Raw genomic sequence first — 25,816 nt, 5'->3', positions numbered from 1 at the left:
ACTACAAAAGACTGTTTGACTTCTGAGCATGGCAGCATTGATTTTAATACTGGGAGAGTTTGTTCCTCCTTGCAGCACACGGAAGGACCCACTCCCTCAGTCACAAGGTGACGGCATTTGTTGTTTTTATGTCTCCACATGAGTACACTGGTTTTGTTCGGTTTCAAATGGGGCCACAATAACAGTAGCTTGTCAGCAGGGTGAAAATATGGAGGTCAGCTATTGATTCATATCTTGTTCCCTCACAAAATGCAATCTCTTCTCCATGCAACCACAAATGCAATTGTAAATGGCTTTTTTGCTTCAAGCGTCTAGGTTGCCCAGATCTGTAATGTCAAAACCTGGCATTCTTCCACCTAATCCCGCGCTCTCAAATTCTGCAAGATGGGTATGACAGAATACTTGCACTTCTGATTCTATGTAGTCTTGTTGCTCATTCCCTTTGTAGAGAAACAGTTTGATAACCCCTCTAAGTCTATACCTATCACCTCCTTCCTTGAGTACAGCATTGGAATATGGAAAGACTGGGTTCCAACCAAGTATCTAGGGAAGTGCAAAAGCAGCTGAGGGAGAAAGATCCCATGAACAAAGCAGAAACATCAGTTGTTTCCAATACACTGGGGAAAAAAGAAATCTAGATGAATATCAGCATTCAAGATGGGAAAGAATCAAGATAATGCCTGTTTTCCACTCTTCAGCCCCAAGGAGCTCGCTACGTCCTTTGGTTTAATAAAAAGTGAACTAACTAGGAAATGCTAACATCATTAGCAAGTGAAAGGAATGTAGGAGATTGCAGGGATTTGTTGGAACAAGCACTCCAAGGCTGAGTCCCAAACAGAAGGGGTAAACAGCAGAGCTAAGACAACCATTTCAATTATATGATGGTGGAAAAGGGTGGGCCAAGAAGGAGGTACACGATTGCTCTGCTTTGTTATTCTGCATGCCAGACATGTCCACTGAATCTCAACAGAACTGGATACCTCCCAGCTTTGCAGAGTCAGATCTATTATGATCTCACCCCTGTCGTCATTTTTTATTGTGCCGTAATTTAACCATATGGCATGGGACCTATTCTCCAGTTACGCAGCCAGTCAGCACCCAATCATCTATCAACAGGAGAGACAAAGAAGTTGATTTAAGATACTCCTTCTGCCAAAGGGCTGCAGATTGGGCCAGGCTGTCTGCTTAGGATCTGGAGAAGCAGACATCCCCTTAGTGTCAACTTTGAAATTGGTTCCAAAAGGCAGAGACGCCAGCAAATTTTTCACTTCTTTGTGGTTCAGGACCATATTTTTCTCCTTTTGTAACATGTTTTTACTAACAAAATCTGGGTTAGGATATAGCACCTATGTTTTCTGCCAAGCCATGATTTGCATCCTGTTTCTTAGCCTGAATGACTGAGTAGGAGAGCCAGAGAAATGTGATTTGCATGACTGAGGTCCTAAAACAAGACCTAAGATCCCATGTTCTTCTATATACAGCCTTTTTTTTATTGCTTTTTATGCTAATGTTACCTTCAGCACTCCTGTTTCTACAGATATATAATGGGGGTGTCTTTACTTTGAAGGAGGAGGACACTAGGGAAACGTCCATGCTCATGAAATGGCATGAGGACAACACTCTTGAGCCCTAAGTTATCTTAGCTGCTAGGGCTGCTCCGTGGCAGCCTGCAACATCACCCTGGGATGCCTGTGGAGATTTATCATCCAGGACTAACTAATTTGACTCAGTATAGCCGAACAGGACCAGAAAACACAGGTTATATGGCTACAAACCAAAAGACACACAATTTCAGCCTAATCACTATGTTGCTCGGGCAATTAAATATCACATATTTTGGCACCATTAATAGGGCTGCCCATTTCCATACTGGAAAGATGCATCACTCCTGCGTGAAAATGCTGTGTCAAAAGCTAAGTCTGGGACTGAAATATCTGGAAATGCCAGAGATCAGTACTAACCTACACTGTACTAACCTTGGTGGGAAAGTTCAGAACAGAATCACGCAGCAAGCTTAAAAGACTAGTGCTGTGGGAGTAGGCTGTGATCTGACTTCCCTGTGGCTCATTCCCACTAGAGATGCCTCAAACTCAGTTTGAGGTGTGTTAAAATCACTACTGTGACAGCCCTTCCGTACAGATTTTCCCATTTTATTTACCCAAATGTCTGCAGTTAGAATAACTTACTGACCAGTACATGACAGGATAAAAACTGGTGCCTCTCCTGGCTTTTATCACAGTAATGTAACTGGCAGAGGCACTCTTGTTTCCTTCCAGACAGGGTCTAAGAGGGAGGGAACACATTCACAAGCTATCCCCAGTGCATTGGTAATGCATGCTTCCTTCCTTCCAAGACTGTCAAGGTCTCTGGAATGTCTCTCCAAAGCTAACTAGCCAAATCTATCTTGATATAACAACACTGAACTTAGTAAGTCAGGGATACAGCTGGCTCAACAGCTCAGGAGAAATAATCAAAATAAAACATAACAATTTAAATTAGTATCTTCATCCATGATCCAGCTAGCATCAGTGATCACCTTTTGTCACATATATAAAAAAATTCAAATATATAATTGCTTGGGTATACATCAATAATGAGAAAGACTAAAATACCGTTGCCCAGTGCCCCCTGACAATTCTTGTGGTGGGTTTTAGTGCTTCCTGAGTGCTCTGGGGACAGAGAGGCTAAAGCAAGATATGTGTCCATTCTTCTCCATTAAGTGTCGTTCTCCCCTGTTTCTAGTAACCGTGTGAGTTCAAACACGATAGAACATCCCTCAGTCCCCTAACACTTGAACCTTTCAACCCAGGAACAGGAAAGCAGATGGCCCGAGTGATAGCCGAAACCCACTGCAGGAGGTGCCAGAGAGGACTTTTTCCAAAATCTGTTTGAAGGCAGCATTCATGGGACACCTCAACAGATGGACTGGTGCACAGTATTTGGCAGGCAAACACCTCTGTACTAACTTCTTGAAAGAGGTAAGGAATTATTCAGTCACCCTAAAAGAAATGTTTGTTTGTAGAGCAGCAAACTCTGTCCATTGGATTAAGAAACCATTGCTTTTCCAGAGCCATTCACAGAACACCTACATTTGGCAAACATTGGAAGTGGGTCTGAGTGTTCTCAGCAAAAAGCTTCGAACAGTCACACTACTGCCAGAAAACAGGTCTTATCCTATATAGGGTTAAAAAACAAAAACAAACCAGTTCCCCTGCCCCCCCAAACCCAAACAAATAAGAAATAAGTCTTCTCCAGAAATGATGACAAGAAAAATGACCCTATTTAATTATTGATCTCTTCCAAAACACCAAGGCTGACTCTGACAAAACACTGACTCTGGAGTGGATCAGGAAAGGGGAAGGCAGAGCATGGAGGCCTGAATTATCTTCTTGCAAAATTTACAGACTTTTAAATGCACATAAATGGCTCTCCCATCTCACAATATTGAGCACCTTCAATAAAAAATTAGTAAATAGCAATAACACCCATGACTTTTAGGAACAGAGGTGATATTTATATCTCATGTGGTTTTGGTCACATTTGCCTTAATACAACTGTCTTATTATCCATCAAGAAAGATGAGACCAGTCAGGATAGTCCTACTGACAAGCTCCAGTATTCCTGGAGATACAAGGACCAAAGAATCCCTACAAAGTTCTCCCAGTTCTATGATTTGCTTTTCCAAACAATCTGAGAGCGCCCAAGTCAGCACACCTTCAAACACCTGTTGTTTAATGTAGCACGAACCAAAGAGATCTGAGCACAGTTAAGCATGTGCTTTCTTAGTCGGCATTCTGTCAAATAATTAAAACAAACAAATGAACCAATAAAAAACACCTAATGAGGGAAAATCCTGCAGCAGTTCGTATAAGAATCTACAAGTCTCCAAGGAAGACAAACACCCCCTCTCTCCTGATTTGTTTGCTCAGAAATCCTCTCTCCTCTTTCCCCATGTCTTAAACGCCATTAACCCTTACATAGTTTTAAGATGCGAGGCCCACAAGCCTAAAAGGTACAATTAAAATATCTTACAAATGGAATCATCAATTAGTGCAAGGGGTTGGCAGAAATAAAAGAAACAGGAAAATAAAGCAAATAGGATGCAAAATTTTGCCTTGGGTAACAACTTAAGGAAACAGAACAAACAAAACCCTTAATTTGAACCTTCAGTCCTTAGATTACTATTAGATAAATATTTTTTTCTATACTTCTGCTGTTACAGCTGCTTCCAATTTGAGCCACTTTGGACCAGAACTGGAAGGAGAACTATCAGAAAGAAAAATCATTCTTTCTTATTCTCAGCATCTGCTTTTGAATGAGAACCCCAGAGCACAGAGGGTCAGCTAAACACACACATTTTAGGGTGGATTTTTTTGAAAAGAAACTTCTGAATGCTTTTGAGACTTACCCATTCTTAGGAAAAGTGTAAGCTCTGGGGGACAAAAGAAATCAGAAATGAGGAAAAGTCTGTCAGACTTGCAAAGATGATATAAGAATTTTCCAGAAACGTACACCAGAAAGCATGGAATATGTCCTATTTCTTTACTTTTCCTTTCTGCAAGTACTTATCAAATATGCTTTATGGCAAGAATATTGCTGAAACCATTTTTGTTGGTGGCTGAATACTGGCAAGAGGCCAAATTAAAATTATTTGTAAGTTTGTGCACCAGACTTCCAAGTACAAGAACAATATACATCTTGCTAGAGAACAGAAGCAGTATCCTGTGACCTGCAAACGCCATCAAAACAACTCAATTTCTCACTATTAACTCTAATAAACTGCTTCTGAATAAAGCATACATAAAAATTCCTCTCAGAAATTTGATAAGTAATCTTCAATAGTAAGGAAGATGAAGTAAATATTTCATTGCCCACAGATAACTATGAAGTGCTGTCATTCAATGGACAAATCATACATTGGTAACAGTTAGGCTAATTTGGGCAGAAACAGGTCAAACCAGAGAAGTCTACCTCTGAAGGAGTAGAAAGAGGAAAGGCTTTCATCTTGGCATATTGCTTTAGTTCAGCCACACTTCCATGGTAAATCAGCGGTTCATCACTCATTTTAAATAATTCAGCCCATGCTAGCCAGGTTAAAGGGGATGGATAATATCAGATCTTCCAGTTAGAGTAATTCTCACCACTTTTCTTCAAAGACATTCTGAACAACTATTGAGAAAGTCTCATGAACTGTATAGCCACACTTCTTGGTGCTGATGTCTCTGCTTCCAGTGTCTCTGCAAAGGGATGGCTTTTCCCTCTAATCAAGTCCGATGAGAAAATTTGGGGTATTCAATTCCTCTGACTTAGAAGCATTAGACTGGACAGAAGAAAAAATCTTTTTTCTCAGCTCTCCCAAAGGCTTTCTTCAAAGAGGGATCCATATCACTGGTAAAATCTCCTTCAAAGGGCACTGTCAAGATAGCTGCAATAATTTTAAAACTCATTTGTTACTCCTTGTTGTTTGTAATCCCTTTGAAGCAAGAAGCTAAAAATCTATTTCTGTTAGTACTACATCTCCTCCACCAGGCACAACAAGCCAAGGAAAATGCTTTTCCAACATAGCATGTACTCACAGAGCAGGAAGCTTAATTTTTGAGATTCGTTCTATTACCAAGACATATGGTTTGGAACTCAGCTGTATACCATGGCACAAAAGATATTAACTTGTAGGATGATAGATGCAGTAATGAATGGAACAGCACAGTGCAATACGCTATAGAAGGCTCTTAATTAGTAGGCCAGGTAACAAGGAATCAAGAAGAATGGTGAAACAGTGTAATAACGTGATAGAACATGGTTACAGCAGAGAGATATGGAAGTTTAAAATTTAATCACACAAGAACCTCAGGAAAATGTCAATACATGTCACTGGAGATTTGATTCTTTTGGGGCCATGATTGTACCTGTACTCAGTAGAACATCTTACGGAACAGCCTTGCGTTCAGTCTTTTAAAAACCAAAGATGAGAAGGGGCTCTACAACCCACAAAAGGGAGGCAGCAATAAAAATCACATGGTGAGCTGGAGGGGTAAGAGCTCCAACAAGGGAGCAATGCAGACTGCCTTCACACGAGAAAAGAAACCATAAGCAGTTTCATGGTTTGTTTGGGTTTTTTTTGGGGGGGGGGTGTGTTTGGGGGGGGTGTTTTGGGTTTTTTTTTTGTTGTTGTTAATTGTTTTCTGTTTTGACCATAGGCCTGTAAACTGGCAGAAGCAGGAGGGAGAATTCCCTGCAGAAATTGGCTGCTTTGTTATTAGCAACTTTCAAATGGAGACACTGCTCCTCTAAAACTGAATTGGGCAAACTAGACAAAATAAAAAGAATTTGGATTTTTTCACCCTTCTTTTCTTCTTCCTTAGTTGAACAAAACCTTAGATAAGATCAATAGTTTCTTTAGTTTTATGTTTCACTTCCTTAAGGGTAGTTGGCTTATTGTGTTTCCATTGATCACACAGACAGGGATATTCAACAGAGACAAACCATGTCTTTTCTCCTCTCATTTCCCCCTCCTCTCCATTTGAAATCAAATGACTTTTAAACGAGGCTGGGGTCACTATTCTTTCTCATTTACATATCAATAGTACCAAATTCCTGCTTATCTTTCACTCACTAAACTATTTTAAAAATGAAGGCTACATTTCAATTCAAGAGAGGCCACACAAGTTCCTTGGAAAACTCTAGCAGCATCTTTTCTGGACTCTATCAGAAAAGCCACGTTCTGGTTTATGTCAGCCCTTCCTCAACATTGCTTTGTAGTGGGAGGGGGCACATTTACCAGCCTTGTGCAATTAATATTTTAACCTCTTGCAGACTCTGTAAGGCATTCTTGCTTTTCCTAAATCCTTTGCATAATCCCTATGAGGTGTCTCTGTGCAACTCCAAGCACTGTATCTGTGCTCATAGCAAGCAAAGCAGCCACGTGAATGACTTTCATCACTTACAAGCAGGAAGAAAGCTAAAGACCAGGATCCAGGTCTGCTGCACTCTATTAGAAGATTGACCACTGATTCACTGAATGATGCTGGACTTGGGAGCCTCTGCTGCATATAATGAGATGTTTTAAATCCTAGCTGCTGTTTGTACTGTACTTCAAAGTCTAAAAGCACCAAAAACATAAAGGGCATTCTCGTCCAGGGGAGATCCTGGATATATCCCTACAGGGAGTTCAATTAGGAAACTATGCAATTAAGAAACGGATTCTATTCACAGATAAACACAAATCTACTATATCAGAAAGCTCTAAATATAGGATGTTGACATCTCCTGTCTGAGCACTAGTCTCAGTCTATTGTTTACAAACACATCAACTTGAGGGTCCAAGAGTGAAGAACTCAGGTTGAAGTCTCTAGAAAAACGTGACCTCTTATGTGATTAATTGCCAGTTCACAGGAATAATTTTAGGGCTTCCAGATACTAATGAAGTAGTTTTGGCTTGATAGATGGAAGCTGAGTATTAAATGGTATTATGTAATGAAATCTTTGGGTCAGCCTGTGAAGTCCATACCCTAAATAATCCACTTGCAAGAACAAGCTAACAAGCAAGCAAGAACCAACTCTAAAGACCACTAAAAGGAAGAAGAAATAGCTTATTAATATTAATTATTTGAAAGAGATAGTTTATGTATTTATATGCAGCTCCAGCATAAGAAATATATTCATTTTTCTGTCAACATAAGAAATTATATTCCATTTTGATACTAACAAGTTGGGTACTTAGCATACTTGGAAAAAAATGAGTGGAAATACTGTAAAGCTGCCTGAATCAGAGAAACTGCAAAAGTGTTTGTATTATCCTTATGATGAAGAAATGCCCCCTCATGGGAATATTTATGTATCCTCCATCTTTGAGATGAACGATAATCCTAAACAAAGTGTGTGTGTGGGGGGAAGGATACATGACCTCATAAAAATAACCCAATGATCCAACCTGGACTCAGACTTTCAGGGTGTTCAGAATGGAAATTTCAGAGCTGCTTTACAGCTTACGGACTTCCTTATGGGCCATGAGAACATTGGATTCTGTCACCAGTGACAAGCCCTCATATGTCAACTTGCTCTTGTCCTCAGTGGCTGCCTGAGGTCCTGCTCAGCGATGAAAAAGAGGACAAGAAAGAACATAGAAAATAATTTCACACATTTTAAAGGCTTTCTTTAAAAAAAGAATCCTGAACCATCTGCATTAGGTCTTTCCGCTTATTTTTGGTGCCTCTACTATATAATACAGGGCCCCTGTGGACGGCACAGTGCTTAAATGCAACATCTGAATGTAGCATTTAATGTTCTCTTCCTACTTACTATTTCAAGCATCTAATGGAACAAATTAAGCAAATTTAGGTTAAAGACCTCATAGATGCTGAAGGAGAAGGAGAACAAATCATTAGATATTGATACAATCCGATGTGTCACTGGTTTTAGGTCTTACTGCAGTTATCTAGGAAATGAGCGAAATCCTCCTCTACGGAGATCACTGGGAGTTTTGTCATTGACTTCAGTCGAGGTCGATCCCCCCACCCACCCCCCACCACAAATTCAAAAACACTGTCTTGACCTGTGGTGCCTATTAAAAAACCATTAGCACTTCTCAGGAGTAGGGAGTGTTAGATGTAATGCCCAGGGCAATTATATTCTCTTTCTTTAAACTGTCTGCCGTTTTTTTCTTCTGCCTTTCCTGTCTTGGAATTGATGTGTGTAGAGTAGAGCATGGTTAAAACAGCAGCTGAGTACTTCCTGGCTACATTCTATAGAGAAGTAAAAGGATTAGTATAGAGCTTCCAGAGATAATCATTTGAATGCCTTATTAATTAATTGTTATTTGTAATAATGGCTCTTTCCTTAAGGGAAAAGATCCTTAGGATCCTTAACTGCTTATTAATGCTGTATAGATAAGGATTGCTCCCTAGTGGGAGAAATGAGATGAAACATGGAAGCCTTTCAATGAAAGCAACAGGTCTGGGAAAGGAACAAGAGAAAGAATTCACCATTTGATTGAATGGAGAATTATGATCACTCAAATGCAATTACCAGAGTTCATCCTGTGTACTTAAAAACTGCCAGGAGATCTCAGACTGATGTCTCTTACGCATTCCGTATGAGTACAGCCCTTTCTACCGAGACTGGAACCTCGTTTGATGTGGAATTCAGGTCTGCCTAGATCACAGCCACAGGCGTACCCTGAGCTCGTGGAAAGCTGTCAAAACTAGCCTTAGATTAGCTACCTTTGGCTGTCAGTAACAGGCAACTCCAAATGCAGGATTCTCACTGCAGGCTCTTAAATTTAGCCAGGTGAATGCTCAGGTAGCTAGCCTGTACCAAAAAGCTTGGTGCCACTGGTTTTTGAGTTAATTACCATAGAACTAGGCACAAAGGTGCCCATATGACCTGCCAACACATTTTTTACAACACTGTGAATGCCCTTATAAAGATAAGTGCCCTGTATCATCTCAGAAACACTCCTTCCTTCAGCTCAATGCTTTTGGTTCCAGATTGGAGTTTCTTTTTATTTCACTGTTGAATGAAACCTCAGAGCAAGGACTCTACTTTCCTGGCATGGAAGGTAAAAGAGTGAGGGATCATGGAAACATTTCACTGAGGAAAAACTCAGAAGCATGGCTACATGGGTCTGGAGAGAGCAGACAATGCTAAGCATCAAGACAATGGCTATCTCCTCTTTGCCCTTCCAAGCTCACAAGATGTGCATTAGGAGGAGGGTGGCACAGGGCTCTTTGAAAGATTTACTCACTTTGTAGAGTCCGTGGCTGCAGCCGCAGTACGTGCTCTCCATAGTGTAGCTCCTCAACACACCCATTTCCTTCCATACCACCACCCGGGCCGTCGACTCCCGGGACTTCTCCACCAGGAAGCTGCAGCTGTTCATGACAAATGCAGGGGCCACTTTATCCAGGATTTTAGGGAGAGTCTATGAGAAAATATCAGCAGTGATGAGAAAATGAATTGAACAGATGTACATGTGTTTATATCATACACACACATACAGAGACACCTGTGTTTTTTAATGTGTGTATCATCAAATCTATCTGTAGACACTGAGAGCTCCAACCAGTGCATTACGTCCATCCCATGTGAAATCCTCAGATTTTAACATTTGTTTCATCCCAAATGCTAAAATGCAAAATATCCAGTACACTTGGTATATCTCGTTCAAAATCACATATTTTCACACCAAATAGTTTGGCACTGCTGAAGTCACTTACGGAGTTTTGTTTTCAAGCTGCTTCACCACTAACCTACCCCTTTCCTGTCGTGCTGCCGAGAGGGCTGCAGTCATAGTTCAGTGCCTGATATTCCCATTCTCCCCTCTCCAGCTATACTAGATCTTCTCCTATCATGCATCCACAATTTGACAAGGGATTCAGCTATGGAAGGAGTTTTGTCTGAACCTAGCATAGAGCAGAGAAAGGGGATGTGTATTCTCACGGAAGGTCGCACATAGTTATATGAAAATAGAGCTCAAGATTTAACTAACTTGCATTGTGAAACAACCCAAAATATTCTCATCTGAGTCCAAATGTTATATTTTATAGACTTCATTTAGAGAATCACAATAAAAAGTAATCATGAAAACCCAGTAAATATTACGTCTTAGCCCGAGTGATTTTCTTATTCTAGAAATCACATTTCCCAACAACAGTCTATGAATGCTCCTAATACACTGCAGTATCAAATATTTCCATCAGTGCAGAGGCAACACTTACTTAGTCATTACACAGTGCTAAATGCGTTACTTTTACACGCTATAAAAACTTATACTAGGTGTGCTCTATGTAGAAACCAAACTTTTAAGTGTGTGTGCGTCTAAATTTTACTGCTGGTATACTAACCACAACATACGCCAAAAGACGATTTGATCCATCCAGAGAAGAACAAGCAAAATGAGGACATTCATTATTTCTTTGACTACAGCTTTCTTAAACATCCGAACTGAATGGAATCATATAGAAGGAGTTCCCACTTTTTGCTAATGGCATTTACCCTTGAATTTCATTCAGTTTGGGCAGTGAAAGCCAACCAGCTAATTTCACTTTCCAATAACAATCAGTTTCACTGACTGATTCTGAGCAATTGTAGTTCCGTTCTGTTGAGCTTTACTTCATAGCACTGTACGGGAATATTTGGTTTCACTGAAAGTGAAAGAATAACGTCTTTTCCTAAAACGTATTTGATGTGAATGATAAATCTTTGGCCTAAACTATTTTGCAATATCTCCTGCAAACAGCTTAACTGTACACATCTCCGTAACAAAAACGTAATTTTCATTTTTCAGTATATTCTGGCTACAGATGTCAGTGGACTTTACCAGTTCTATAAGATACAGATCTAAAGATCTATAAGGTTCATTTTTCAGATGAAAAAACTGAGGTGGAGAAAACTGAACCAAAGCAAGAAATTCCATTTTAAATCTGAGATCACCGCGAGCCTAACTCTTAAGTCAAGACCTCCAGTGTGCTACTAAGAGTGACAGCACTCCCTTGCCTATGACCATACTGAACAGAGGAATCTTTAAAATTGACCGTTTTCTGTAGACTAAGCATCCAACATTTCTGGATTGCCTCCAAAGTGCTATTTGCTGCATGGGGATCACAAAATACTACGCTTGCGTGCAGTGCTTCGAGGTTTTCCTGGATTTGGGTTGAAGAGGAATTAAAAAAAATGCAGCACAGCCACATCACCCAGATGTTTATAAGCCTCAGAAGAATCATGAGAACCAGTTAAACTGTATGTGAAGGTTCAGATAGTTTTCATTCTGCCCTTAACTGAACCAACACACAGATTTTTTTGTAAATATATACTATCAAATACAGTAATCAGATCCCTAATCCAGTTTAGCTTTTTAAAACAATTGAAATTATATGCATAATCAATCTTTTACATTTAATTAAATAAAAACACTGGCCTGTAACAGTAATGTCTTTGTACGCAGGACTCATTCAGGAGCATTAGCAACTCTGAATTTAATATTCTTTTCATTTTACCAGCGTTCACTGGATTTCACACTGCTGGTTCTTTCTTCTCTACTTATTTTTCTCATTAATTATCTTTCAGTAGTATATTTTGAAAGGGTGAAAACACACCCTTTTAAAAGATGCTTTTATGATAATGCAGCAGTGTGACTGTGTTCCCTTTCTTACGCACAGATGGATTTAGCATGTACAACAGCAAAGGAAGCTACTCCCCTCACACAGGACCCTGTCCTTAAACCTCCAATTCCATTAGGAGAGAATGGAATTATATTTCTTTACTGATGTCCCTGCAAAGATTGCTGTCAAAGGGGCTTGGAATGGCTATTAAAAGAACAAATCTTCAAGCTAGGCTTCGCGATGCCAATGCTGTGCAAGTCACCCAAGACCACCAAATATTAGAAGGTAATGAAGACTCTTACTCCTGTATATTGCCAAGGGCTACAGCTGAGTCTATGACTTATGAGGCAAAGGCTGTTCCAAAAACAGCATTTTCTGGAGGTATTTGGTTCCTGCTCCTGGGGAGAAAAAAATCAGTCATGGAGGCCAGATTAATCCCCAGCTACCTACAGGAGGCAGGAGAGAAACCTGTGCAAACAGTGCAAGGAAGCAGGTCTGAGACAGGGGTGATTATCTGCTGCAGTTTGCAATTGCAGATGCGTTCTCCTATATACCCAGTTTCCCCAGCCTAAGAAGGAAGAGGGTGACCCATAGGCAGGAACTGCAGCAGGCACCTATCCCCCGTTTTGTCCAAAAGAGAGGATTTGAACCACAAAATCTTTCTTATAGGATGGCTGTAGAGTATTCTTGGACAGCCTTGGAGCCTTGCTCCCGCTTTCTTCATTGCGGATTCAATACAGGCTCCAGATGCTGAAAGTAGCATTTGAATTCTGTTTGTGTAACAGTGAACCAGCCTCAGCCTTTTCAAGCCCTCTGAATTCAAACACAGCAAAAGATGCCCTGACTGTAAGTACCCTCCCCGCTTTCTTTGTGAAACAGGGTGTTTGCCACAGGGACCCCTCACGATGGACACTGGAGCACTTTCTTCCAGTAAAGTTTCAGTGTGCTGTGTACAATGCCATAAGTTGAACACAGAAGATGTGGCATCCTTATAGGAGGATAACTAGTATTTGTGCTGAAGTAGCAAAAATTAGAGACGTAAACTGAAAAAGACTTTTCAACCTCTTTCAGGTTGGAGTGAACCCAAGCTATACCTCTCTAATCAGTTTAAGGCCACAATTAATGTTTTGTGAAATTAACATTTTTTTAAGACTATAATTAGAGCTTATGAGATTCTTTTTTTCCACAGAAACTCATCATTTAAGAGGAAAATATCATCCAAACAGACACCAAAAAAGAGACGGGCAGGAAATCCAGAGAACAGGTTGATGAACGAGACATTCACATGAAGAAGAAATAGTATTTGTTTAGTGTTTGTTCTTTCTAATTCCAGAAAAATTTCCCTAGCTATGACACGAAGCACTTGTTGTGGAGATAACACCACTATGTTAGATCTGTCTGCTTGACACCCGTTGAATTCTCTGGTGTCTTCAGTGGGACCAGGAGCATTTTGTGATGAAGCAATTCAACTGAGTGGGGCAGTGGCACATTGTCATTTTCTAAGTTACCATTATGTAATTCCTGTTTATTTTGTTATTGTGGTGGGGCGAGGGGACAAAGGCGTATGTGCATTTAGAAACCATAAAACACACAAAAATATGGCTGTCCTATTAGTCTGTAGCCAAAGATTATAACACAGCATCTTACTAAAACGAAATAAATAGGGACGCACCTACTGACAATATTCTTGTTAATATCTGGTGCATGAAGGTGTTATGCATGATTTGAAACTCTCTGGACCATTACTCCTCTGGAGTAAGGGAAGTTTGCACCTGTCTCCAAAATTTGTGAGCTGGCCTTAATTTAACTAGCTGCGTAGGTGCACATACACACCAGTAATTGCAGGAAGGAACAAAATGGACCTACCCTGTAGCCAACATCTTCTGTGATAACTGCTGTGTCAACCACGCAGCCTGCTTGCAGGTCTCCTTGATGCTGCAGCCATAAAGAAACACATTCTTTTTCTGGGAGTGTCCATGGTAGTCACAGAATACCTAGGGAGAGGGGAAGGGGTGAAGGAAAAATCTTGAACGTTGAAAAAGAAAAAGGTTCCTGGTTATTCATAATAAGCACCATAAGAATGTCCAGGACCAGCACGCGTCTCCGGGGATGGAGATCATAGAATCATAGAATCATAGAATCATTAAAGGTTGGAAGAGACCTCCAAGATCATCGAGTCCAACCGTCAACCCAACAACACCATACCCACTAAACCATGTCCCTAAGCGCCTCATCTACCCGTCTTTTAAATACTTCCAGGGATGGTGACTCAACCACTTCCCTGGGCAGCCTGTTCCAATGTTTAACTACTCTTTCAGTAAAGAAATTTTTCCTCACATCCAATCTAAACCTCCCCTGGCGCAACTTGAGGCCATTTCCTCTCGTCCTTTCGCCAGTTACTTGGGAGAAGAGACCGACCCCCACCTCGCTACAGCCTCCTTTCAGGGAGTTGTAGAGAGCGATGAGCTCTCCCCTCAGCCTCCTTTTCTCCAGGCTAAACAACCCCAGCTCCCTCAGCCGCTCCTCAGAAGACTTGTTCTCCAGACCCCTCACCAGCCTCGTTGCCCTTCTCTGGACACGTTCCAACACCTCAACGTCCTTCTTGTAGTGAGGGGCCCAAAACTGAACACAGTATTCGAGGTGCGGCCTCACCAGTGCCGAGTACAGGGGCACGATCACTTCCCTGCTCTTGCTGGCCACACTAGTTCTGATACAGAAGCTTAGACTGTGCCATGCCTATAACCTGTGTCAAACTTTGTTAGCCAGTTGTATCTTGCTTTATCTATTCAATCTGACATGATCTCAGGGATCCAGAGTCAAGACTCGTGCATTTCCGTCTGCAGCAGAAATAAACATGACACCTGTGTGAGAATCCATGGCAACTCGGGAACTTCAGGGTTCATGGTAACTTATGATACAAGAGAGCAATTTGTCAGGCTCTTTCTACTTCTAAACTCCTAAACTCCAGCTTTATCCTCATGAGATTTGAAATCTGTGCTTTCCCAAGCAATTAATCATCACTTTGGCTAGTTTAAATTCAAAACCTGTGCTACATAATTTTCAGGAAAATATAATTGTGCAACTGTATTGCACAGTGCTGTCAGATCTTTGCATGAATTCCTGGAAGCCAAGCACAGAACACGACCTATCTTCACAGTAAATAATCCCTTTCCACGCTGTCTAATCTATCTATCTAATCCATCTCTCTTATGTCATCTGTCATATAAACTAGGCACAAGGCACATTCCCAGTTTTAGCGGAAGTTTTGATTGCCTTTATAGGCAAATATTGACTCCTATAGAAATGAAAATCACAATTTGATGACCAAAGAGGTAAATATTGACCCAAGTCTTAAGGAATAATCAATCTCCGTGCCCTCTGAGATATGAAGTCGATATACACACTGCTGTTACATATATTCTCCATGTCTTTATCAGGAATATTCATAAATCTATCAATGAAAAGACAAGAATTTCTAAAGAGAAGGAATTGGTTCATTTTAAACCAATATTCACCACTGAGTAGAAAGGAGCTTCAAGATTTCTTTGAAAGAGTTTTCCAGGGCCCATGTCGGAGACAAAAGAATGGGTGTAGGAAGGTAGGGAAGAATTATGGATCAGTATTAAAGAGAGATGGGGGAGAAATATGGGGTAAAAAAAATACACGTATTCTTACATAAATACATATACAAGAGGAGAGAAACAGATGGAGCGGATGAGCTTCTTCCACCAACTGTTAGGGCAAGATTTACCATAGCGTGTTTATTTACCAGCCACACAGTAACTAAGTTTAGCTGCAGCAAGTCAGGGGAGTTTAATTATCTAGGAATTGAGCATTTACATTCTTTCAGCTGCTCTGACAAACAGAAGGTTGACGTGCTGGAGAGACTAAGGCACACACGCATAGAGAACCTTCTTACTCCTCCTAATTAGCTGGACAATTATACATATCATAGCTTATACGCTGCTCCTTCTTTTGGTTTCTGACTTGTCAACTTTCCATCCTGCACCACCACCCACCTCCAGCTCTCTCTGCAGGACTCTGGGTCTGCACGTCGCCGTCCCCGCGGCACGCATTTTCCACACCTGAAGCATGTGAACAGCAACCTACCCAGCAACAACTGCTCTTGTTTTACTTATACCCTTGCCACCCGGCAAAGGCAGGAAGGGGAGGACAAACAGGGCAGTCTGAGAGCTGCTCGTTGGTGCAGACCTACAACCAGCATCATTCCAAAGGAAAAAAAAAGCCAATATTGCACAGACCCCAGAGATTCAGCCCCCTCAGGCTGTGTGCATATTTTGCAGGGCTTATGCAACCCCTGCAGTTGAAGTAACTCTGTCTGAACCACGTGCAATTATCCTGTAATGTCTCCCTCCAAGGAGCTGCTTCTATTGGTTCTTTTAATGGCAAACATTTTTCCAGCTAGTGTTTCATCTAAGCTATCAGCAATACAGAGTCATAGTTTAGGTTAACCACAGGTACCACCTAGAATTTATTCCTATGAATATCAAAGAGGATTTTAGAGCTTTCGTCTTATTTCAAGGCAGAGGACCCAGCTCAATTGGGTATCAATTACCTGCCAATTTACAGAATTACCAACACACAAGACACAATGTATTATCTGCCTAAAATATTACTTATCAGAAACCACACGGGGATGATCAGATAGTCGGATAGCTAGGCCGCCTGATCAGTAGCAGGTCTATAATTCTGCACCTCAAGAAACCTGCAGAAGAGTCCCTAGGGACAGGTCTGGAATGAGACTTCTGTATTGGTAAAGGATTATCAAAGCCAGGTTCTGTAATATTGCTGCTGTTTCAGGCCGTGGGATCTGTCACTGGTTGTCTCCAGCTTCCACAGTAGAGTCAGTGCTACTGGAAATAATTTCATTCTATTTGCGAGTTGCATAGAGCAGCATTTTAATTAAGTTTGCTGGATACTGCAGTCACTCCCAATGTTTATAATCAATTGTCCTTTATAAGATATTCTTCTGCCTCATATTCACACTACAGGGTAGCTTATGCTTCATCATCCAGTAACACTAAGTTATTTTTTGTAGTTTGAGCACCCAGTTCTTCCTGCCATATGTCTGGGCAAACACTAAGCAAACGTGGGACCTACCAGTCCTTTTTCTCCAGCCTGCCCTTCCATATGGCTGGGACACTGATGCACACAAACAAGTCAAACTCTCAAGGCTTGCACTCACTGGGATATGACTCAAGACACACATGCAAATTTTTATATAAAAGTTATTTGCCAACACTGATCATCCTAAAGGTAAGGACTGCTTTCTAACTCAAAACCAATCCTCCTCATGAGTCACAGAACCAGGCACCTTTTAAAATAAAGGAAAAGCAAAATAGAAAATAGAAAGCAAGAAAATCTGTTGGAAAATAGAACATTTTGAAATTTCTTTTCTTTTTTTGGTAAATTCTCATTTTTTTTCCTTAGTGGCGTTGTGAGATGACTTTGAATCTCTGAATTTTGAGGTAGACATGGCTAGGGTTTTTTCTTCACAATGAGCTACATCCTTGCAGGCAGATGCTTGTTTCCAAGCTTGATATAATGCCTTTGAATGGCAGCAAACCCTGCTCAGTGCCTCCTGGTCCTTAGGAGGTTCTTTCTGTCCCCTCCAAGGGCTTCCTGCTCTTCACTGCAGCTCAGACTCTCTGTACAAGCTGAAGGTTCCCTGTCGCATGCTGCAACTGCATTGTCAACTATAACTTTTAAAGCATAGCAGTTTCTCACCACAAAAGCTCAAGGAGAGAGCAACTTCCCTCTCCCCATCAGACCTGGCTGCTCCCAGACAAAAGGTCTCCAACGTTCCCATTTTGCTGCTCTCAGTCGAAAGGAGATCCCATGCAGCAGAGGGCTGCAATGCCACAGTGCATCCAGTCCCTCGTCTTACTATGGTTCCCAGAGCCAACAAGAGAATTAAAACAAACAAACAAAAAAGCACTTTTAGGAGGCTGTTGTCTATAGAAGTTACCAATTAAAATGGCTTTGGTTTGAAAGGCTGTTAACTTTAAAGTTCTTTCCTTTTCTCCTTCAAGCAGCTTTTCTTTGCTTTGAAGAAACTGCTTGTGCATCCCAGGATAAATGAAACCAAATCACTTCACAGAAATCATTTGGCTATCAGTGAACTTGGCTCCATGGCATCTTGGAGGTAAAAAAAGAAAAAAAGAAAAGAAGAAACCCAGCTCTCTTCTGGAGGAGGGAAAAGGCATTTTTGAGTATGTATAAACTAAAATCAATGTACTCTTCAAAGGCAAAGAAGAAATCAGTTTACCAAGCCTGACATGCAGCTTGTGAGTGAGGGAGATGATAGGATCAATAGTCTCCCTTCACTCAGCAATGATAAAAACTTGCACTGACTGCATGTTCAACTTTATGCACCTGGATATGACAAGGATGGTTATGTATTAAATAAGGCCAGGTAGCAAATAGCAGGGCAAAACAAGATTGATCCCACATTGCTCTGACCCAAAGGAAAAGATTGGTGAGTAAATTCACAACTGTGAGTTGAGTTTCCACAATATTCCTTGGGCTGCAGACTTAACTTCAGGGCTGTTGTCTTAGCCAAAAACCATATTCCCACAAGAATTCACTTAAAGAAGCTCACAGACATTTTCACCTTGTCTGGGGTTTTTCTCATCAAACCAAGAGGGAAATTTGTGTCTTTGGACTTTTTCTGCCTGACTGTACCTATCAGCAGCCAACCTGCCAGTCTGTGCATCCACATCTGTTCATTAACATTTGAACCTCCCTGTGGTTTTTCTCCTGAGGTCTCAGAACTATCTTTTCATTCTGCTGGGCAACAAGATTGAGCAGATGGGATGGATCCCAGCTCTATCCCAACTGCAGCTTTGAGATGAGACCCATCTCATGAATTTCTGGTACCTCCCCCAAACCCAGCCATTTTCTTCCCATCACCAAAGCAGCATGGAAGTTCAGACATTTTGAGGGCTGCTTCCTGTGTTTTTGTGATTGCATGGGTTGTTCCATCATGGGCTTTTGCACTGTCCATTCAGACTAAAGTCTTTGTGGAATTTCTCCTATCATTGCCATGAAGATATCAATAACGTACTCATAATATTCACCATAGCTGGAGTACTTCAAGGATATTGAAGAGCTTTAAGGAATTCATTTTCTCATTTATATTCCAGGTATACAGAGATTCTGGAATTTGGAGTTGTTGGTTAGAAGATTCAGTAAGTATTAACTATCCAAGACTTTGAAAACGCATCTGTAAGATGAAAGTGTAACAGAACATGATGCTTTCCAAATCACTCTAGCTCTAAAACAAGACTGTTCATGCAACTACAGTAAGCAATCCATATACAGTAACTCACAAAAGATCCTGGAAGAGACTCACCAGAGGAGCCCGGCCAATGCTGTGCAGGTAATAGAGAAGACCTTTGGCGTGGTAAATAGTTGGATGGAGCTGGGAACTGGGTGTCAACCACTGTCTGTTCAGATCATCCCCACTCAACGAACAACGGTGGCTGAAACCAGAAAACAACACATCATAAACTAGCAAAACAACAGCTGATTCCAAAAAGTTTCTGCTTCTGGCAAGCCCTGGCACAAGGACAGGGAATGTCAGTTAGAACACAGATATAAGGGTTTTGAACATTGGTCTGGAATGAACCAACGGTCCATCCGTATTACATTTCAAAGGTGCTTATAGTATATGAATTTTATAATTTCCTTTCCTTCCAAGGTTCACATAGTTGCAGTCTTGAAAGTAAATGCAGTTTTTCCTTTACTTAAGTATGTACAAATCAAAATACTACTTACAAACAAAAAGTCTTCTGAAACGTTCCAAAGTGTTCTAAATGCTGTGCTATCTACGAAATTCACCATATGAAGCCCGAAAGCTTACATAGAGCACGGGCTTCTCAAAACCTCCACAGCAAACAAGTACATCCAACTCCTACTCATTCTAATTGAAGACAGGCACTCGAATCTCTTCAACCAGTCTGAAATATGAATGCACTTAAATGAGATGAGCTGGATATCTCATTTAAGCTTCTCCACTCACAAGAAATGCAGCTGTCTAAAGCACATCAGAAAGATCTTGATGCATGCTATATCATTATTTAGAACACTTACCTAGCTTCACTGCAAAGGCTGAATAAAAAGCTAAATAAGGATCCCAGATTTGCACTGAGAAAATGTTTCCCTTAGTTGGCTTGAACATATTCTGTTACTGACTCAGTGATCAGTGGAAGATTGTGCAGGATACTTGACCGTATGGAGCAGTATATCTGTACAATTTTGCAAAATGCAACTAATCTCCCTTGTTAGTGACCATGTGTGGATCAGAGCCTTCTCACACTCCTCACGGGATTTGCTATTATTTGGTTCACAGTTTTCAAATCGTGGTGTGCTGATAAAATTCAGGAATTAACCCTCCAGCATATGAGAGAGTGTGGCAAGTCCTTATCATCTCCCTACTATCCAGTTCAGCACTAGAATGCTTCTGGTGGCATTGTAAACTTGGGCTGGCTTGTGCTAAAAAAAAAAAAAAAAAAAAAAAAGAAAAAAAAGAAAAAAAGAAAAAAAAGAAAAAAAAAGAAAATCCTAAGTGTTGGGTGAATTTCTAGCTGCGGAGTTGCATCCAGCTTCGCTGTTGCAGACTCCTAGAACAAAATAAAGTACAAATGTATTCCTGGGGATGTGGTCTGTTGTTGTATTGGCAGAGCCTTGCACTGCGGCTAGGGTGTGTTGCATGTAGCACCTTTGGCATTATCAATGCCTTGCAAATGATGCTTGAAGAAAAGGGTCGTAAAGCAGGAATGCTTAAAAAAAAAAGTATGAACAACGGAGAACCAGTTAAGAACGGAAGACAAAGAAATAATAAGAGTCACTAAGAATATTTCATACATTTTTAATGTAGAAAAGCAAGGTCTCTGATGCCATCTTGGGGTTTCTGGCAACATCACAAGATCCATTCCAAGTTTACTCTAGTTTCACTGTTATCTGAATTCCCTTCTTTTCTCATAATCCATAGTTCCCATGTTACTCATTCAGCGAATCGGAAAACATTAGCCATAGCTAACACATGGGAAGTTGGCAAATGCTGCTGTGATGCTTCTGCCAAAAATTCTACGTGAAAACATGACAACTTCTGTTATGTTTCTTAAAGGCTCTTCAGATAGAGTTACTTTTAGGCTCACCTCTCCTGATCTTCAGGACAACAGCTGCTCAACTAAGATTAGCAGCTGTATTTCTGCCAAGAACTTGTGTGCTTACATGGCTTCCTTTCAACAGGTACAACCCCACGTATAGAGTCATTGGGTTGCATTCAGCAACTCATCTTTCCCCAGTGTGACTAGTGAAAAAATAAGACCCAAACAGTTCCTTGACATAAGCCTGTGATGCCTTCCTGCACCACAGGTATATGAGGGAGCGCAACTAATTGAAAATAACAACAGAATTTGCATTCTGAGGGAAAGAATGATAGCTGGACTTTTATTCTCATACTTCAATGTAACATCAAGAAAAAAAAAAAGTCTTGTTATTTCAGACCTACAGAAATACTTTTTCAACATTGTCATTGCTCACAAAAAGTCACCCCCAAAAACAACCTATTTCCCCCACCTCTCCTGTTGGGATTGACACTAGTTTATGTCTACTCAAACCATCCTCACTCGTCCCTCTGCTAAAATGCCTTGGTACATGCTGGAAGAGTCCAACATACAAAGCCAAACCTGCAGGGGAGTAGAAACATGACAACTGAAAACTAATCTTAAAAGGATTCAGTAAATACAGAGATTAATGTCAAACCAACCCCAAGCTCCATTTTTATTTCACTATTTCTTACACTAAACTAAAAGCCTCTGTAAAAAATTTCCTTATTTCTTCAGAACATACAAAGAAATCCCACAATGTGTTAGAAAAGCATGTAAGAAAAACTCCTAATCAACTCTATTAACACACATTAAAGCCAAGTAGATGGTGTGACAAGGCACCGGTGTTTCCTACTGCAGAATCGGGTTCTGCTGTGGCCCACGGACTGCAATGCATTACTCATACATAAGCACAGTTTCCACACAACATGCCAACATCACTGTGGTTCACAGCACCCTCACTCTTTCAACAGATTTCACTCTGTCCATAATACAATTTACCAGCTCTGTTGCTCTGATACAAATTGTGACTTTTCTTAGAGGTGACCCTATGACAAGCCAATCCCTCCCCCTGCAGTTCACAGATGCTGCTGCTTGCTTAGTATTTAGTAAGTGTAATATAACTCTAAAACAATAATTTGAAAGCTCTTATTTACTGCAGGGAAGGAAGGTAACGTCTCCGCATGTAGACGAGAGCTGGGAGACAAAGTTCAGGTTTGTCCTTTCAACGATTAACATCTCTGCTCTTTTAAATGACCTTTAAATATTATCCCCTCAGCCTAGCAGCTTGTATCCACAGCTCTTAAGGAGATGCAGAACTTCAATTAAATTATGAGAGGCTGATTTGTCCCATCCCGCTCCCTCCTCCCACCATACTGTTAAACTCTGTTTACTTTTGTAGATACCAGCTCCCCGCCAGCCCTGTTCCCCCTTATCCCTTCCTTTCTTCTCTCTCTTCCCTAATAGCGATGACATTCACAGATAATGGTTTTGTCCATTATGCTCTGCAACCAAGGGTGAAGGTAAAATATTAAGCTGATCTCAAGCGCTGATAGCAAATAAAGGGACTGGGAAGCCGAGACTGGCTTTGAATGTTTGGCAGGATTTAATGAAATTAACTGCTCAAATCAAAGGCATTTCTTACAACACAGTTCCAAGCTATTATATTTGCTTTAAATGTTTTATGTGTCTTTTCACCTTTGCAGCATTAGCAAGACTACCTGCCACCTTGAATGGGACTAGTAGGAGCTCAAAGGAAATTATGAAAACATTTGCCAAAAAGAATTCCAATAAGTAAAGAAAAACCCACCTTTGTGTCTCTATACAGATTACCTGTAATTCCGCTGTTTGTTATCTTCAACCCAGATGCATTACCCAGATATATGCAAAACAAACTGCATTTCTCTCGATCACAAGCCTAATGCTTTTGTTACAGCTCTGCCTCCTCTTCTACCTTTATACAGTCAGGACATTCTTTGATGTGTATGAGCCTATGGGATAGCTATTAGTGGTCTCTGGGGCAGTGCACGGCTACCAAGTGGAGCACAGCAAAAGGAGATGAAACAAACACATTTCACCTTCTCCAGGCAGACCCTAGTAGTATTTCTGTAGGTATCTGTAGAATGACTCAAGAGAAGCTATGGAGCTGGTGAAGAAGAGATCCTCTGATCCTTACTAACCAAACTTTTCTAAATGGATGTGGCCAGAAAACACTGACTGTCACAATGATACAGGGCAAGGCGTTCAGCACTTACTGTTGCCCGAGGAAAGAGACACTTGGGCGGTTTGTCCTTCAGATGTACTCCAATAGTGCCACGTAGTCCAGTAAGCTGAATAAAACCAAAACATTCAAGCCATCCAGTCCCTGGAGAAAAGATGACTCGTGACTAGATCCAAGCAGAGTAAATTCATCCTTAGATGAATTTGTTGGTGACTGCTAGCTTCGAATATCATCATTATATGCCACCAAGAATATTCCTATTTCTATGCAGTCCTCAGCTCTAAAGATGTATAAATGCAAGTAGTCATGTAGGAGAACTACTCTATGAAAACTGGATCGCTGGCATCTGAAGTCGATACACCACAGACAGAAAGATCAGGTTGAGATTCCCCTTCTGAACCCACCGGAGGTAACTGCACTTCTAACTGAAGCATTACACTCTGGCTCGGAAGGCAGGGACACCTCACAGGGAGTTAATGAGGAAGAGATTGCATAGCTAAAGAATAGACTTGTTCAGTTTAAGATAGAATTGTATTTTAAACCTGTTTGCACTTGTAAGACCTTGCTTTTAATCTTGTACCTCAAAGCCTGACATTAAGTTTTACTAACAATGTGTTTTCTTTGTTGTCTTATTCTTAAGCCTGCTTGGCTTTGAGGGCAAGGTAACCTCAGATACTGCACTAAATTCTGCACGAGCCATGTGTATGGATGGAGAGATGCTACCTGGTCCTAACCTAAGGCTCAATAAGGTCAATGGAACCTTTCAGTTGATTGCAATAAGCCTGCACCAGTGCCCTGCACAGGTGCAAAAATGGGAGGGGTGGGAGGAAGAGAGAGAGAAAAAGGTAGACAGGCAGGAAAAACAAAACAAAAGGGAAGAAGTAGTTCAGAGTAAAAAGATTGCGGGATAAATGTAATGCACAAGATATTAGACAAGGAAGAAAACAAGAAACGGTGAGAGAGAAAAGACACTTTTTAAAGAAAACATGTTGCTGTGCTTGCAAGATAAAATGATTCAAAGTCTCCTGTCCATTACAGATAAATGGAAAGACAGGGCCCATCATATTGAATGAATGATGTCAGGACTGATAACAACAGCACCTGGGGCACAGGGTACTATAAAATCTAAAGGGATGCATTGTGTTTGATATGTAGAGAGCAGCATCACCACTCACTGTGCATCTTAAAAGCAGACAGCGGTACTAGCGTAGGAGAAGAGTATCTATATAAGAGGAAGTAGGCACAAGTAAACATCAGGACGCCGTTGAGCAGCACGGGGCAGCCTCAACCAGACACAGCATGCTGGACTTTATAAATAGCTACTGCCTAAGATGGAAGCAGGAATATTTGCATTAAGGTGTTTTGGTCTTGCCATTCAGAAAGCTCAGAGCAACCTGGAGGGAGAAAAAAAAGGGGAGGGAGGAGGAATCCTTCATTTCTCTTGATTTTAAATCTTTTCAAAGAGCAAGACACAGTGATGTGAGGAAGCAGCAGCACCAGCAAAGCCCTCCCTCATAATTTAAAGGAAGGCATCGGAAATATAACCGTTATTTTCTGTCTTTGACTCTGGCTTTGTTCAAGCCCATGTGCTGAAACCATAATGACTATATTAATCATGTGTCCATTCCACAGGGGTGCTCATCCAATGCCACCCAGGCATTGCATCGTGGTATTGTCCTGTGACACCAACGATCATTCCAGAAACAGAATATCACCAGAACAACGTAAATATTGGAGACTGTACACTGAGAGCAATCCAATGAAACAGTATGCTTATGTGATGTAAAACAGTCCAGATTTTAAATGTTCGGATATTTTTCAGAAGCTTCAGAATGACAGCTAACTAGTCTTCCATCCTCTGGAATTTGTGTGTCTTAACAGCATAAGAGAAAATACAAAGTGCTGAGGACCTCTTTGTAGAGCTCTTCATTTAATTTCATTTTATAGCAGACATATATACAGACTCACACTACAGCACTCTATAGCTGGAATCAAAGATGGGGGATTAGAGGGCAGGGTATTTTTCCTACTGTGCTCTGGACTGCAACATTAATTTAATAGTGGAGTGTCTTCTCACCATGAAAGTGAGCCATTTAAAAGCTCCCTCTGGGACATCTCACTTTTGCATCTTGGCAAGCCCCAGGGTTTCCCTGCAGTGAGGCGATCCCTTCACCTGCTTACTCCAAGGAGTGAAAAAGGTGATGCTCTTCTTTTGTTCAGGGTGTGAAGTTATTAGATTTTCCTTTGTTTACAGTGAAATACAGGTAAATAGCTGCAAGGCATATACACAGACACTGATGAATGAAACAGTTCCCATCAGTATTACTGCAGCTAACAATTCATTTCTGATAATTCACTCTTTC

General features: G+C 40.9%; 1 protein-coding gene across 1 annotated transcript in view; it reads right to left on the bottom strand.

Annotated features, from left to right (window-relative positions):
• Positions 1 to 25,816, bottom strand: part of AGBL1 (ATP/GTP binding protein-like 1) — a 369,489-nt gene that overhangs the window by 118,566 nt on the left and 225,107 nt on the right. Inside the window, 4 exon segments of the mRNA XM_009335232.1 lie at positions 9,743 to 9,919; positions 13,965 to 14,020; positions 14,023 to 14,092; positions 19,474 to 19,603. Of these exon segments, the coding sequence (XP_009333507.1) occupies positions 9,743 to 9,919; positions 13,965 to 14,020; positions 14,023 to 14,092; positions 19,474 to 19,603 (433 nt within the window).

The sequence above is a fragment of the Pygoscelis adeliae genome, unplaced genomic scaffold, assembly GCF_000699105.1.
Source record: "Pygoscelis adeliae isolate BGI_AS28 unplaced genomic scaffold, ASM69910v1 Scaffold21, whole genome shotgun sequence".
In the NCBI taxonomy this organism is placed as follows: Eukaryota; Metazoa; Chordata; class Aves; order Sphenisciformes; family Spheniscidae; genus Pygoscelis; species Pygoscelis adeliae.
This window is presented reverse-complemented; position numbering and strand designations above follow the sequence as displayed.